Genomic DNA, 16634 nt, shown 5'->3' with positions numbered 1-16634 from the left:
CTGTGGATATATGAGTGGTGGAGGGGCTCTGAGGGGCCCCATGTGCTGATGTCTCCTAGGAGGAAAGCGCTTCCTTCCTTCTGTCTCTTGTCCCCTGCTTACAAAATGAACTAAGTATGCCCATGGTTTCTTTCTCACTCCGGGACCCGTGCCCAGGGCAAGTCTAACTGCTTGGCTCCTGCGAAGGCCTTAGGTGAGCATCGAAGGAAGCTGCTCTCTGGGGCCAACCCCGACCCCTCTGTGGCCATGTGGCCACACCACCTCTGTCAGGGAACCCTGACACACTCTCTCCCAGCTCTGTGGGTTCACGTGCATCCTGAAACTGCCCTCCACTGGCCACAGGAGACTCTGGCACCTGACTCCGTTTTCCTCTGCTCCCCACTCCTGCCACCTTCCTGGGTGATGTCCACCAGCAGGTGGCTGGCCCACCAACACAGGCTCTGTGTCCCTGGACCTTCTCAGTCCCGTGGGTTCTCATCTCCCTTCCTCAGAGCCTCACCCTGGGCTTTGCCTCCAGCACCTCACCGTCTCTGTGGCTGCTGCTGTTTCCCAGCGTGTTCGGCCCTGGCCTTGCCAACGGTGGTTACTCTACTTTAGAGACACCTCCCTGGTCTTTCCCTTTCTGTTTTCTCCCAGTAGAGATGTCCCTCAGTACCACAGGGAATTTATTCCAGGGCTCCACAGATGCTCAAGTCCTTATATAAAATGGCCTAGTATTTGCATAGAACCTATGCACATCCTTCTGTGCGCTTTAGATCATTTCTGGATCACTTATGTAACACCTCACAGTGTAAACGCTGTGTACGAGTCCTTAACATTGCATTGCTTCCAAAACAATGGCAAAGGTCTGAATGCGTTCAGGACAGGCAGGGTCGTCACAGGCCCCTGTGTTCTCCGCTGGAGGGTGGCTGAATCCACAGGTTTGGCCCCCACGGACCTGGAGGGCTTGCTGACCTCCCTCTCCAGCTAGACTACATGGCTGATCACAAAACAACTCATCCACACTGGCATCCCTGAGTGCTGCCCTTCCAACTTAGAAAACCCCATCTGTGGTCTCTGACCTCACAGGGGCCCCAGACCTCTGGATCCTCTTTGGATTTGTCCTTTCCCAGCTCCATCTCTCCGGTCTTCAGCAATTGTCCAAAACTTTCATTCCTTTCCTTGAGCCCTTGTCTCAACTATCCTCCACCTGAGCTGCAGACCGCCCTCCTCCTCCTCCTGAGGACACCAGGGCCCTCCAACATGAACCTGCCTGCCTCCCTCCTTCCCTGTGGCCTCAGTGAAGTTGTCCTTTCTCCCCATCAGCATGGATCATCTTTCTGGGAGTTAGAGCTTATTGTTGGCCACACCAGGGAACCCTCCCACCACAAAGGATCCACTGTCAGGCTCTCTCCCAGTTCTATAGCCCATGGACCTCGCAGAACTCTTCTCTGTGCCCCCAGCAATGACCCCTCCATACTCCTCTTCTTCTCAGCTAAACTTCTGGAAAACTGGCTACCCCCTTCTCACTACTTATGTCTCCTCGGTCCACAGCAATCTGACTTCTGCCTCTGCAGAGCACGGCCTCCCAAATGCATATTGAAAAGTGATGATCACTATTCATAGTCACACTCTCTGGCAGGTCCCTCTGAGGGTAAGTGGGCAGCCACTGTGCTGTAGGATCGGAAGGAAAAGGGGACAGTCTGGGCCTTGAGTCAGAGGCTCCCCAAATGCATCCTACAGGGGCCCCAGGGCAGGGCCCTTGCAAGTCCCTGGTGCAAGCAGCTTGAGCTCCTGCCTCTCTGCTGTTGAGCTGAGGCCTGTCCTCATCACCCACCTGTAGCTTCTATGGCCACTGTGCCCACACCATTTCCATACCAGTTTCCCCGCTGTTGCCTTGTACACTGATGTCTCTCCCCAGCTAGTCTATAATCTGCTTCAGAAACAGGGACTCCTTTCTCCAGTCTCCTACAGAACTCTGCACAGTCCTGGGTGCTCCAAGGGCCAGGGGATATAGACTGATCCGTCATTATCCTGCACCCGAGTGAGGGGCCCTAGTGCTTCTCAAATGAATCGGATGAGCGGATGAGCAGATGAGCAGGCCATCTTTCCAGGAGGGGAACACCTTTTCCTGGCTGTCTGGTTGATGCTGTTCTTTATCAAACCTCTTTTCCATGGAGACTACAGAGCCAGAATACAGTTCAGACAAGAACAGATAAGGCCCCTTGAGCTAAAAGACGTGAGCACTCCAAGGACTATGAGCGCCACACTCAGAAAGTCCTTGACTCTTGTTCACTGAGGTGCATTGATTCTGTTTATTCAGCTTTGCAGCTTTTATTTCCACCTGGGTTCCACTTTTATTTTTTTTTTGGGGGGGGGTACAAGAGATTGAACCCAGGGGCACTTAACCACTGGGCCACATCCCCAGCCCTTTTATTTTTATTTTGAGACAGGGTCTCACTAAGTTGCTTAGTGCCTCACTAAGTTGCTGAGGCTGGCTTTGAACTTGTAATCCACCTGCCTTAGCCTCCTGAACCGCTGGGATTACAGGATTGCACCACTGCACCAAGCTGGGGTGTCCACTTAATCATGGTGAAGATTAAGTCAGGTGTGGAAGAGTCATTTGCCACACACTGTGCAATGTCTAGAAGGCTTAGTATCCTGCAGAGTGGGGCTGTTTTTTTTTTTTTAGTTGTAGATGGGTAAATACCTTTACTTTGTTTTATTTATTTATTTTATGTTGTGCAGAGGATCAAAACCATTGCCTCACACGTGCGTGCGAGGCAAGCGCTCTGCCGGTGAGCCACAACTCCAGCCCTGAGGGCCATTCTTTATCATTTCATGGGTGAGGAACTGAAGCTCAGAGAGGTTTAAGTGACTCACCCCAAGTCACATGGTCAGTGTCACAGACAGGTCTATGTTGTATTATTGGAATTGTACATGCTCAGCAGACAGGGAACATGCAATTAATGACTTGGAGTAGACCATGCTATATTGTGTCCTAACAGGTATTGAATGATATGGGTGATGGCATGACAGCTGATTTTTTTTTTTTTTTTTTGGTCCTGGGGATGGATGCTTTACCACTAAATAACATCCCCAGTCCAATTCTTGTTAATTTTGAGACAGGTCTCACTAAGTCGCTGAGGGTCTCAATAAATTGCTGAGGCTAGCCTCAAACTTGTGATCCTTCTGCCTCAGTCTCCCAAGTCACTGGGATTACAGGTGTGTACCATTGTGACCACCTGAACACTATTGTTAAATACATAAGAAGTATCCCTTATTCAAAATGCTTGGGGCCAGAAATGTTTCTGATATTAGAATATCTGCATATAGGTGAGGAGATATCTTGGGGATGGGTCTAAACAAGAAATTCATTCATGTTTCATCTACACCTTAGGTAATTTTATGCAATATTTTCAATGCACCTGTGTTTTGACTGGGATCCATCTCATGAAGTCAGGTGTGGAATTTTCCACCTGTGGCATCCTGGGGGTGCTCAGAGTTTCCAGTTTCGAGCACTTTGAATTTTCAGATTAGCGATACTCGACATGCACATGCAGAGCTTCACAGTGAAATGGCAGCCCTGTTCTGGGTGCCTCAGGGATCAGAAATGGAAACATTCACAACTGTGCTTGCTCAGAGTACTTCAGGGCTCCCCTGTGCCCTCTGAGGTAGGGATGATTATGACCTTCATTTTGCACAGGAGCAGAGGAGGCACAGAGAGGGTAGGTAGTGGCTCAAGGGCACACGGCTTGCTAAGTGGCAGAGCGGAGCTGGGCAACCTGGCTCCAGGATCTGTGCTCTTACCTCCTCTCCTCCTGGGCCTGTGTGCTGGTAGGGGGTCACTACAAAGAGAAAGTCTTGCATGTAGGCTTCAGGGGGAGCCTGAGAATAGAGCCTCAGGCAGCTGTGAGCGCCTCTCCTGACTCAGACAGGGAGAGCCCACCAGTGCTCCCACCATGGGAAGGGGAGGTGGGAGGTGAAGTGAGGTGACCTCAGAGGGCACGTGCTCTGTGAGTCTCAACCAAGGTGGGTGGAGGTGACACTATGGGTTCCCACCTCTAGTGTGAAGATCTACCTGTGCGACACCCCACGTATTCTGGGGTACCCCGCGAGCTCTGGTCACCCCAGCTGTCAGCGTGGTGTCCCCCAGCCCTTACCTTCCTTGCAGTCGTGCTTGTTGTCATGGAGAACGAAGCCACTGCGACACTGGCACTCATAGCTGCCGAATGTGTTGACACAGTCTTGCTGGCAGCCGCCATTGTCCTTGGAGCACTCGTCCTTGTCTAGGGGGCAAATAAGGGCATCTTGGTCTGTGTGAGGCTGAGGTCTGGTGGCCCCAGGGGAAGCGGGAGGTCTGGCGGGGCTGCCTCCCACTGGGAGAGCGCGAGAGCCAGTGACAGGCAGCGGGGCTGGGGGGTGGGAGGCCAAGGCGATGACAGGTCCTGGGCACTGCATCAAGCGGAGACAGCTGAGCGGGGCCCAGCTGTGGGGAGAGAAGGTGCAAGTGGGGTGGAGGGAGGGCCGGGGGAGGGTCTGGAGCTGACCAGCATCGGGACTTCTACCATTACCTGCTTACTGGACAGACGGACAAGTGGAAAAACAGACACACGGACAAGCAGACTGCAAGAGAAAGGAGCAGGACGCAGGGGTCCCTCTTTTACTTCACAACAGGAAATGTCACAGACACCATCAAAATGGGAGGGGGGCAGGGAGGGTTCCCCTGTTGGCTGAGGGGGACAGGGGAGGAGAGTAGAGCACCAGTTCTGTCCGGCCAGAGGAGGTGGCCAGAGTGGCAGAGCAGAGGCAGGGGGTGGGTGGGCTCCGAAGCCCCCAGCCCACTCCGTCTGTCCGAGGTGAGCTTCCTGAGTAACGAAGGGTCTGGGAGGCCTGGGGGGCCTCACTGGGGGGTCCGGTTTCTTTTCTGCACACGGTATTTGAGCTGGTGGGGGCGTCCCCGAGGGGGCTGCAGAGGTGGCCTCTTTTCTGAAACGACAGAGAGAAGGAGAAAAGGGACCAAGGGGTGGGGGTGGAGGGCAGGGACCAGAGAGGGAAAGCCATGAAAACCAGACCCGGGCCTTGAGGCAGGTAGGCAGGGCCAGGAGGGGCGGGAGGGCAGCGGACACACATGCGGGCGGCCATGTCATCGCAGCCAGGTCACTGAGGGCTGGGTCAGCAGGTGGGATGAGGCACAGCACAGGGGAGGGAGCCTGTGGCAAGGAGAAGGCCTGGAGGGACAGCAAGAGCTGGGGCGTGCACCCCTCACCCTGGGGATGGGACGGGGAGAAACAGGAGCCGTTGGTAGGGATGGTGTGTGCAGGGGGCTGGGAGAGCTGCGCTCACACTCTCATTCCTGAGGCTGCATCTGCAGAGTGTCAGACACAGACACTCACACACAAGCCCACAGACACGCTGCCGCACAGCCCTGAGCACGAATGTGCTGCTGTCCAGACCCGGCAGCACAGACGTGCATGCGGTTCATACCACCAACACAGACACACACCTCCAACACAGCGCACTGATGCAGACACACACGGGAAGTCAGACACGCCCGCACACGTGGCTACTGGGGACCTAGACAAGGATGCAAGGACATATGTAAGTGCTCACTAGCTGCCCACTCACATATGGTGCTGCTCATGTGCTGGGGGCCCCTTGCACACAAGCACATGCATACACACATGGGGCGATGACAGAGATACACATAGTGTCAGGCATGTGAATGCCATAGCCACATATTCTCAGGCCTCCCTGTGGTCATTTGGGGGATGATGTGCCAGTGTAGAGGTGGGCATCCTGGCGAGGTGTGTGGGCACAAAGGAGGCCCAGAATTCCAGAGATGTGGTGGAAAGACTCCGGCTGGCATTCAACCAGCCAGGTGGGATTTGTGACGCGACCCTGTTCTGGTCTCCCAGGAGAGGAACCTGAGGGCCTGAGCACAGGGCCCTGCTTCTCATCCATATGCAGGTGGGTCAGACCCGTTGGGGCCTGCAGGAATATAGGGTCATCAGATGGGATCCAAGTCCCTTCCCAATGGATGCTTCTCTGCACGTTACGGGGAGCCTGCCCGAGGTCCTGAGGATACTGCCTTTGCACCAATTGTGGGAAAGGTGGGGTGAGAGGCACCCCATTCCCTGTCCTGGGGTTCAGGACACTGGGAGCTGGGGCTCAGCTCTACACTGAGTGAAGACGTCTTGATGTCTTCCCATGCCTTGCTTGTGTTTGCACCTCAAATACCTAATCTGGTGTCTGGCACCCAGAATGGGTAAAAAAAATACTTTCCAGATGATTGAGTGAGTGGGTGAGGGGTGGCTGAGTCAGGAAAAGTCAGTCCCAGGGAGGGGACTCATCATCCAGGGCAGGGACTCTGGCACAGGCTAGGGGGAATGGGCAGCCCCACCTTGGCACCTGAGGAACAAATTGCAGGAGGAACAGGAGCAAAGGGAAGTGGGTGTGGGCCGACAAGGAGATGGCACTCACCCTACAGTGCCCAAAGGCCCTGGAGATGCTGGGGCCAGACCGAAGGTCTTCAGGCTCTTGCTTCTCCTTCTTGGTTTAGGGTCTCCTCGATGGGTGTCCCAAAAGTCCAAAGAGCCCCCTCCTGGGGGGGCCGAGTCAGAAGCCCCAGGCCCTGAGGGCTAAACCTTGATGCCCATTGGTGAGGGTCCTCTCCAAGTTCCTTGTGCCATGGGGCAATGCATGTGTGTGTGTGCGTGTGTGTATGCGCACGCTCGTGTGAGTATGCAAACGTGCTTGCCTGTGTCTTATGCATGGCTAAGAGTGGGTAGGCACGGTGTCATGCAGTGTCGGGGGCAGAGCAATAACTCCAGGCCGGCGGGATGTGAGCGTTGGCCCCGCCCCCTCCAAGACCGGAGCAACACAAGGGCAGGAAGAGACAAGTAAGCAGGTAATGGTTCCCGGGGCCGAGCAGCCCCTGAGCAGGTGTTCCATCCCCCCCGGCCCTCTGGTAAACACCTTCTAGGACTTCTAGGTGGGCCCAGAGAAGGAAGGGGTTGGCCTTGCAGGGAGAGGGTCTCAGCAAGCTGTGGGGCAGGGGCTGTGGGGCGGAAGCCCAACTGAGCACTAAAGCAGAGCAGGGTGGCTGGCAGTGCCAAGCAGGGGACCAATGTACAGGGCAGGTGCATGGCATCCAGGTAGGGCAGGCAGGGTGCAGAGTAGCCACATAGAGGGCTTGAGGATGCAGGACCCTCGGCAGAGGCATGGGGAAAGGGAAATGGCATGGACGCAGCCGGGAGCTTCCTGCCCACCCTAGGCCCGGCCCACCAGGAGAGTTGGGGTGAGGGTTCCCTGACCACTCCTCCCCAAGCCACCTGCTCCAGCAGGCTTCCTGCTCTCCTCATGCTCCGTTCCAGAGAGTTCCTGCCCTTGACTGCCTGAGCTCCAGCCCTTTTGCCTTTGGAGGACACCAGCTGCCTCACAGTCTAGCCCTGGGCCAAAGGCTAGGGGAGTCATAAGGTAGAGAAGAGGCCTCTGGGACCCTGGAGGTCGAGCTGGAGAGGCTGGGCGGGGTGGGTGGGGACTGACGACCATTTGGACCACCCAGACAGGGGCCCAGGGACTTGAGCCAAGCCTTATGTGGGGCAGCTCAGTCAAGGGATACTGACGGATCTGAGCCTCCCACCCGCAAGGGCAGAGGGGAATGGGAAGGCTTTGGGACTAATGGAGGAAGGCCCCAGCGTTAACTTATGCTGGGTCTGATTAGAAAGTCCGGTGAATGCTGGATAATCTGCCCTACACAGTCCACCTTCTCTTCTCCTCTTCCCCTTGTTCTCAGCCACACTGAGCCCTGTCCCCAGGACCTGCCTTCTCTCAGGCCTTGGCATGCAGGCCCTGGGTACCTGGAATGTCCTCACACTTCATTTCTCTGCAGATATTCTGCACTTGCTGGGCCTGGCGACATTATGACCACGAGGGCTCAGGAGTAGTGGGATTCAGACACTGAAGGGACTGGCCTGGTGGTGGTTGTGAGTGGGGACGCAGCGGGTAGGCTGGGCACCAGGGAGGGCTGGGGAATACAGGGGTGCAGAGGCAGAAGGAAGGGGAGCCCTGTCCTCTGAGGGGAGGCAGGGCTGGGAGCCGGGGAGTCCTGGGGTACCTGAGAAGAAGTGAGCCTTGAAGCCCTTTTTGGACACTGTGTTGTCAGACTTGAACTCCACGCGCATGTTATTGTACTGGGAGGTGATGACCTCGGGCTTCTCAGAGCCACAGAACTTGCCATGTAGCTTGGAGTCAGCCGTGAGCCCACTGCGCACCTCCACGAAGTCGTATTTGCACACCTGTGGGGAGCCCAGCTCCAGCTGCTTCCTCGGGACACCTCTCCTGGCCACCACCGCCCCAGGGAAGCTGCCGTCTTACAGATTCTCTAGCCTTTTATTACCTGCTCTCCACATGGGGTCCTCCTGGGTGCCCTATAATGCCCTGTGGGCCCCGAGCTCTTCCTTACTCGCAAGACTCCAAGACAATGTCCTACACTCTCACCTGCCTCAACTGGGGGCAGTCTCCTCCACATTCCCACAGACTTTCCGCCTGGACCGCTTTCAGAGGACGCAGGCTGTCTCTGAGCTCGTCCCCCTTGGCCCCAGAGGGGACTCACGTCATTGCCCTCAGTCTCGAAGAAGTCGAACTGCAGGGAGATTCGGTACTGGGTAGGGGCCACCAGCTGCCAGATGCAGTTTTTGTTGGGAGGGTACTCCTTGGGCCAGCCTGGGCTGGTGATGGAGCCGTTTTGCTTGGTGAGGAACCCGCCACAGGCAGCTGAGGGGACACAGGAAGTGGCATCATGGCCAAGAGACCCCACTCGAGGTAGGGGCCTGTCACCTGGCCAGGGTTGCAGTTAGGAGGAAAGGAGGGACAGCCCAAGGGCTTGGGACAGACAGGAAGGAGGAAAGGTGAGGGTGGGTGTCTCCAGAGGTGAGCCTAGAGGGAGGAGGAGAGGACCCCGGGTGTGTACTGGGGCCATTTCTATCCTCTCTGCTAGAGAATAGACAGGGGTCTGGGAGGAGGGCAGGGAGGGGCTCTGGAAAAGCAGTGCCGTGAGCAGACCTGGGAAGCACATGGGACAGGATGGGGGGTGCCACTCAGGGTGCACTGAGACCAGCCTGAGCTGGAGCCCTCAGCTTGGAGTGCTGTCACCAGCAGCTTGAGGACACGCACCCCGAGGCTGAGACTCAGTGCCTGTCACAGACCAGTGGTTTCCAAACTGTGAATCAGGACACTCTGATTCACCCCTCTGGTGTGTGGTGACATCGACTGCCAGGTCATGATCAGCATCAACAAAACAGTAAGAAGAAAAAACCCCGAAGCCAGTGCATATCCTATGTGGCAACGATGCCACTGTGTTTCTTACCCCAAAGTTGGGAACAGAGTACTAGGAATGCTTCCAGCTTTTCCAGGAAGGGGAATGTCCCGAGTCACAGGATGGGAACTGGGCTGGGAGGCAAGTGGGCACTCACCCTCACAGCGGCGCTTGTCTGGGGCCAGCTCGTACCCAGGGTCACAGCTGCACTTGTAGCTGCCCAGGGTGTTCAGGCACCGCTGCTCACAGCCCCCGCGGTTGGGCCGAGAGCACTCGTCCACCTCTGCAGGGAAAGGAAAAAGGGTGTCAGGTCCTGGCCCCTTCTTCCTGCCCTCTGCTTGGGGTCAAGGCCAGGGTCCCTCAGGCTTCCCATGGCCACCTGTCATGGGAAGGAATGACAAGGGTATGTCTCCCAAGTCTGCTCAGCTGAGCCCTGCCCAGTGCATACCTATTGAGAACCCAGGGGAGCCCAGGGCACCTGCCCTGTACATTGGTTCCCTGCTTGGCACTGCCAGCCACCCTGCTCTGCTTTAGCGCTCAGTTGGGCTTCTGCCCCACAGACTGGGCTGGCCGGGCAGCCACCACCACTCCCTAGTGCCTCTTGTGTGCTGTTGTTCTTTGCCAAAGGACTTCTTTTATTTTTCCTTCAGTCCTTTCCAAGAAACTCGTGTCCATTTTACAGGTGAAGAACTGAGTCTCGGGGAGAATCCCCTGCCCAAGATCACACTGAAAAAACCCTCACTGCCTTACTTTCTCCCCAGGTCTCTCCAACCTCGTCTTCTTCTTGGGCTTTTCTCCCTACTTTGCCCATAGCTCCTAACAGCGGGCACGGTGTGGCACGCCTATAACCCGGGGCCTGGGCAGGCTGAGGCAGGAGGATTGCAAGTTTGAGGCCAGCCTCAGCAACTTAGCCAGGTCCTAAGCAACTTAGTGAGAACCTGTCTCAAAATAAAAAATAAAAAGGGCTAGGAATGTGGCTTGGTGGCTCCGTTTGCTCCTGGGTTACAAATCTCTAGAACTTCCCCCTGCCAAAAATAAAATAAAATAAAATAAATAAAAAAGACCAGGGGTGTCACTCAATGGTAGAGTGCTCCTGGGTTCAATCCACAATGCCAAAAAAAAGAGGGTGCCCAGCATCTTCCTGGCATTTGCATTGCTGGTGGTCTTCATGTCAAATGGTGAGTGAAGAAGGAATGAGGAGGTGGCTTGGCCACAGGAGGGACATGGGGCAGAGGAGGAAAAGTCACCTTTGAAAAAGTTAACTGCAAAGCCAGCCTTGTTAATGGATCCATCAGAGACGAACTTGAGCCACAGGCGGCTGGATGTGCTCTTGATGTCGTCGGGCTTCTCGTAGCCACAGTAGCGCCCGATGAGGGTGCTGCTCTCACTGTGCCCGTCGCGCACCTCCAGATAGTCATAGGCACAGCTGTCGTGGCGCTCAATCTAGGGGTCAGGGGCTCCATCAGCGAGAGGGGTCTTGGCTGCCAGGGCCCCAGCCCCTGGGAGCCTGCAGACAGGTGGGCTGTCCCAGGCGCCAACACAGGATTCACGGGTCAGACCACACGGTCTGTGGCCTACCTCAAAGGACTGGAATGTGAGGCCCACATGGAAGCCCTCGGACACCTGGATCCGCCAGATGCAGACTTTGCTGGGCCGGTAGTCGTCTGGGTAATTGGGGGACTGGATATGGCCATTGTCCTTTTTCACATCACCCCCACAGATGGCTTTGGGGATACAGGGTGAGGGGGACAGGTGGTGAGTCACACACTCTGCCCTGCCTGGGAGCCCCTTCCTACCCCTCCAGCCCTTCCCACGCCCCCAGCTTCCCGACCCCGGGGGATACCCCCGGTGTCACCTGACCCCACAGCCTGCCCCAACAACCCCACCCTCTGCTTTCTCCCAGGGAGATCCATAACTGTACCCTCAGGTGCCAGGAAGAAATGGTTCTAGGGTGCCCAAGGAACCCATAGCTCCCCCCACCCCTAGTACCTTCATAGACGGCAAAGAAGCCCTTTCCAACCCAGTTGCTGCTGCTGCGAAACTCCACCCAGAGGCGGCTATCCGTGGAGACGATGGGCTCCGGGAGTTTGCCCCCACAGAACCGGCCTGCCGACAGCATGGACAGAGGACTCCTGAGCCCCAACACCCGTCTCCAAGAAGCCCCACCCCTCTGGGAGGCTCAGGGCTCTGTCCTTATCAGCAACCATCCTACCGCACAAGGACCACAGAGCTGCTGGATGACTCATGGCTTGTCCAAGGTGAAGCTTAGCTTTGAACACCCAGAAATACCTCAGACAGGATGTGAGTCTGCTTCTGGGGGTCTGGTCCTCCTAATACCTGACCACGTGGGAACTATGGTCCTTTTTAAAAAGCATATTCCTCTCACCACTTATGTTGCCTTGCCTGGTCTCCATGAAAAGAAGTAACAATCAAGAAAGGGACATCGCTTTCTCTGCACATTATGATATGCTCTTACAGGCACTGGATCAAAGGCAGGGGGTGCCCCAGCACCCCAAACAAATCCTAGAATCTATGGACTGAGTCAGAAACACTTCTGCTGATATAAAACCCAAATGTCAACATAAGGGATGAGGTTGGCCAATTGTGTGTTCCTAATAAGACTGGGTGTTTCCCAACTTTCGGCAAGGGACAGAGGGTGCTGACCTAGGAATGTCAGTTATGAGAAAGAAATTGCAATCTTGGAGACCTAACATAGCTACGGAGGAAGTGTTGTAATGACAGCTGCTTTGTGTGACTAATGAGAACTATTCAAACACCAACACTGGGGGAAAACAGAGCTAACGAGACTGTGGTAGAGCTGGGGTCGTGGCTCAGTGGTACAGCTCTTGCCTCACAAGTGTGAGGCACTGAGTTCAAGCCTCAGCACCGTATATAAATAAATAAAATAAAAAATAGAGGTATTAGCTGGGCATGGTGGTGCATGCCTGTAATCTCAAAAAAAAAAAAAAAAAAAAAAAGACTGCATGGACTGCTTCTGGCACAGGTGCTAAGGCTGAGAGGCAGCCCTACTCAGGATAACGTCCACACAGGAGAAGGAATGTCACACAGCTCCTTAGACTTGATGCAGATGTCCTCTAGGAACAAGGGACTTGCTTTGCCCTAATTCTATGACCATTAAAGCATCTTCAGTGATCCTGTGGTTTTGACCTACTTAGTCCCCACTGACTTCCTTGCCCTGCACTTGCTCCCAGGGACAAAGTGTCCTGTGCAAACAAGGTCGGGCCGCTGTTCCAGGTGTGATGCCCTCTGAAGTGAGTTAAAAGCCTTCCCAGTGGGTTTATAATGAGTTGCTACTGAGCAGGGCTGCATCATGGGGCCTTGCAGACACAGAAAGCAGGGCCTCTGAAATTGCCCCCAAAAGGGAGAGAACCTGGAGCTTTGGGGATGCACAGAACAGCCTATCTGGCTCTCTCTCTCTGTCAACTCTGATGTCCCCCATCAATACAGTGACAGCTGCCCTCTGAGGGAGACCCTGAAGCCTGCGCTGAGGAGAGAGGTCTGGACCAGGGGTGGGCCTTGCCCGAAGTCACAGTGCTCGGCAGCTAATCTGGACTATCTATGCCAGGACTCCTGGGTCCTGCGCCAAGGTGTCACCCCTGCGAATCGAGGGGCCTGGAGGAGGATGAAGACAGCATGATGTGAGCAGTTCTAGGGGGAACCGGTGGCTGAGGAGGCTGCTGGGCACTGTGCTTTACCTCGGAGGGGCGCCTTCCTCCAGAAGCCGTCGCGGACCTCCACATAGTCATACCAGCACAGGCGGCTGCGGTACAGGTCCATGGAGGTGAAGTTCAGGATGATCTAGGAGAAGCAGGGGAGGAAGCGTTACACTGCTCCCCATCTGCTCTGGCCTCCCAGGCCTGCTGCATGACCACTGCCCGCCTCAAACCACATGGGTCACTAAGGAAGAGTTAACCGCCTGCCATTTATGGTCAGTATTCTTCCCAGACAGCCCGTGTCAGTCTCCACTGAAAATGCATGCCCTTTGTCCCCATTACCAAATGCTTGTATGAGACCAGGAGTTCTGTTGCACTGTCCCCTCATGTCGGGGTCTAGATAGCTAACTCGGCTCTCCTTAAGGTCAGGATCAACTGCAACATCTTTAAGACAGAATAGGCCGGGAGCACTGGCGCGTGCCTGAAATCCCAGTGGCTCCTGAGGCTGAGGTAGGAGGATCGAGAGTCCAAAGCCAGTCTCAGCAACTTAGCAAGCACTAAGCAACTCAGGGAGACCCTGTCTCTAAATAAAATACAGATTTTATTTAGATGTGACTCAATGGTCAAGAGCCCCTGTGTTCATCAGGACAGGCCCAGGGTGGTGTGAGGGCAGAAGGGTGTCTGAGATGGGAACAAGGGGCCAGAGGGGAGAGGCAGGAGAGTGGGCTGAGTCACCAGTCAGCACATATTTACTAATTCCGGGTGTGTTAACTGCTGCAGGGAATACTAGATCTGAATCCTCCCCTTCAGATATATCCCTGCCCTTGGGAGCTTAGGATAGAAAGGGACCAGATATACCTAAGAGGATCCAGCTCCCTGAGATTTGGGCCTCAGCCCTGCATTCCTTGAGTAAACCACCCAACCTCCCTGGGCCTCAGCCAGTTGGTGTGCAAAACAGGGATAAGAGCCTGAAGTTGCTATGGCACTCCCTGGGACAGGCACTGTCCTAAGTTTCCCCGCTGCAGCTTCTTAGCAAATAGATGCTCAGTAAGCACTGGAGAGCAGTTAGCCCTTGTCCCAGGAGGGAAACCACTTCCTTGGTAGCATCCAGAGTGAGCCCCGAGCCTGCTGTGCAGTCAGAGTTCTCAGGAGCAGGGACTCAGGGCGTTCCTTAGGACCTACAAGGCCTGTGCAGTGGACACTTGAGGGCCTGAGGGGCCCTTCTATTCTGTGTTAGTGAGCTTCCCTGATAAAGGGGACAGGAGGCCTCCCCTCCGCCTTATTAGAAAGTTAAGATGCAGACAGTGAGTCAGACGTGGTGGCGCAGGCTTGTAATCCCAGCGGCTCAGGAGGCTGAGGCAGGAGGATTATGAGTTCAAAGCCAGCCTCAGCAACTTAGAGAGGACCTAAGCAATTCAAGGAGACCTTGTCTCTAAAAAAGTAATAAAAAGGGCTGGGGATGTGGCTCAGTGGTTAAGTACTCCTGGGTTCAATCCCTGGTATCCAACTCCCCCCAAAAAAGATGCATACAGGGGAGGCCAGGATGAAAATGACTTCCAGGCAGGTCCTGGCACTTGCTGTATCAGGGTCAAGGAAGAGCTTCTGGCCCCTGGGCACTTTCCCATGGCCTTGTCACATGCTGGGTAGTTTTAACACCCACCTTAATGATCCTTCCACCTCCATCTCTCAGTTCCCTGAAGTTCTCTCCACCCTCTCTTTATCCCTCCTGGGCCATATCCCAGAGGCCTTGCCCCAGGGCCCAGCACCATCATTAAGCGCTGATCCCACCCAGCCCTCCTCTCCATCCACTCCCCCAACTCTCCTACCTGCCACCTAGGGACCCTGCACCCACTGGCCGGGCACTTTCCCTGTTCGCAACTCCACCTGTCCCTTCTCTCCTCGCCAACCTTAGTTCTTAGTTTCTCCTTTTTCTTTTCTTTCTTAAGTTACTACTTTTTCATGTATCAGTTTACATACATTTGGCAGGCCTGTTATGAATTATGGATCCCTGAGCTAGACCTGGGTGGGGTCATGTTTTAGAAAGGGAACTAAATATCACTCTTGATGATCATGAGCGTCACGGGTCGTCCTCAGTGTTGTCCTGAGTCCCAGCATTTTCAAACACTGAATCTGCAAGTCCTTTCTAGCCCTTGCTATGGAGCCAGACAGCACCTCACGAGGCAACCTGTGATCTCTTTAGAAAATGACCAAACGTGACCACAGAGGAGGCAGCAGAGGGCTGGCACTGCAGTCCTCCAACCCAAGCCTGGTCCAGCCCGTCAGTACCTCCTTACATTCAGCCTCACTCCTGTTACTCCTCCTCCTCCTCCTCACCGTACTCACTGAAGACCACAGCCTGGTTCCCTCCGGCCTGCTGCCTCCTCAGTCTTGTACCCTGAAGGCCTCATGTAGCTGGAGAGACACGCAGCCAGGCCAGCTGGGATTCCAGACCACCAGCTGCGGCCAGGCACACTCCCACACCCTGCCTCTCTTCTCCCTTTTTTTTGGTACTGGGGCTTGAACCCAGGGATGCTCTACCACTGAGCCACATCCCCAGCCCTTTCTATTTTGAGAAGGGTCTGGCCAAGTTGCCCACACTGGCCTGGAAATTGTGATCTTCCTGCCTCAGCCTCCAAGCAGTTAGAATGATAGGTGCCTGGCTTCTCCTCTTCATTCTAGGGAGGAATCACCAGCCTCAGTATCATCTTTTTTCTGAAATAAAGTCCTTATTCAGTACCTTGCCTTCAACAGCATCAATCAGAGCAGAGCTTTTATGATGTAAACCTGACCACATCTCTCCCACTTGAAATCCTTTAATGCACATAACCCAGAGTTAAATCCAAAGGACCATTTATCTCCCTTTATGTCTCTGACCCCCACCTCCCTCCACTCTTCTCCTTGCATTCTTAGTTGACTTCACCCACCCTCAAATACACCACAGCTACCTAAGGACCTTTGTATTTGCTTCCTGGAAGTGCTTCCCAGCTGCCTGTTACATGCTTTTTCACTTCCTGCAGGTTTCTACCCCAACCCATCAGAGGAGAATGAAGCCTTCCCTGACCACCCACATCAGTCAGTGTTCCCCACCCTCTCCTTCCTCCCCAGGCTGATTCCCTCCTGCACAGTGACTTACTTGTCTGCTTTTGTCTGAGTCTCCTTTGTGTTTGCTAAAGCAGAAGGCCAGGACTTCATCTGTTTAACTACGGGGACTTCAATAAATATTCCTCAAATGGAATTTTGCTTTTAAGAACCTACTCTACGTAAGGACATGCCTAAATGTAAAAAGGTGGAAGTATAAAGGTATTTACTGAAGTATTCTTGGTAATAATGGAAACTTGAAAAAGAAACCAAACATCCATCAGTAGAGGCCTGCAGGCAGGTGACTGAAAAATTAACTGAAGGGAAATGAAGACGGTGGATGTCAGGGCTTCCTGAGAATGAATGGGCTAGTCCCTGAGAGCAGACACGGAACCAGGACGTGAGTGACAGTTAAACGCGAGGCAAGGTGCAGAAGACTGTGTGTGTGCGCGCGTGTGTGTATGTATGGGTATGTGTGTGGGGGGGGTATGTGTGTGGGGGGGGTATGGGTGTGGGTACACAGACACACACACACACCTAGGAGGGTCTGTGAGGACACACCAGTGCTCCCAATGCTTAGTCAC

At 54.6% G+C, this 16634-nt stretch overlaps 1 protein-coding gene across 3 annotated transcripts in view; it reads right to left on the bottom strand.

Annotated features, from left to right (window-relative positions):
- Bmp1 (bone morphogenetic protein 1) overlaps positions 1-16634 on the bottom strand; it is a 41348-nt gene that overhangs the window by 4912 nt on the left and 19802 nt on the right. Inside the window, exons 9-17 of one of the 3 annotated variants that reach the window (XM_071610564.1) lie at positions 13015-13117; positions 11288-11404; positions 10877-11022; positions 10546-10741; positions 9456-9581; positions 8597-8757; positions 8099-8279; positions 4143-4268; positions 9-3827 (exon numbers count right to left, since the gene is read on the bottom strand). In XM_071610564.1, the coding sequence (XP_071466665.1) occupies positions 3673-3827; positions 4143-4268; positions 8099-8279; positions 8597-8757; positions 9456-9581; positions 10546-10741; positions 10877-11022; positions 11288-11404; positions 13015-13117 (1311 nt within the window). In that variant the 3' untranslated portion in view covers positions 9-3672. Of the gene's footprint in view, positions 1-8; positions 3828-4142; positions 4269-4462; positions 4969-8098; positions 8280-8596; positions 8758-9455; positions 9582-10545; positions 10742-10876; positions 11023-11287; positions 11405-13014; positions 13118-16634 lie in introns of those variants that run through there. The other 2 variants (XM_027927028.2, XM_071610565.1) reach the window with 2 other exon arrangements.

The sequence above is a fragment of the Marmota flaviventris genome, chromosome 3 (assembly GCF_047511675.1).
Source record: "Marmota flaviventris isolate mMarFla1 chromosome 3, mMarFla1.hap1, whole genome shotgun sequence".
In the NCBI taxonomy this organism is placed as follows: Eukaryota; Metazoa; Chordata; class Mammalia; order Rodentia; family Sciuridae; genus Marmota; species Marmota flaviventris.
Note: the sequence above shows the minus strand (reverse complement) of the source record. Positions and strands in the feature narration are given on the sequence as shown.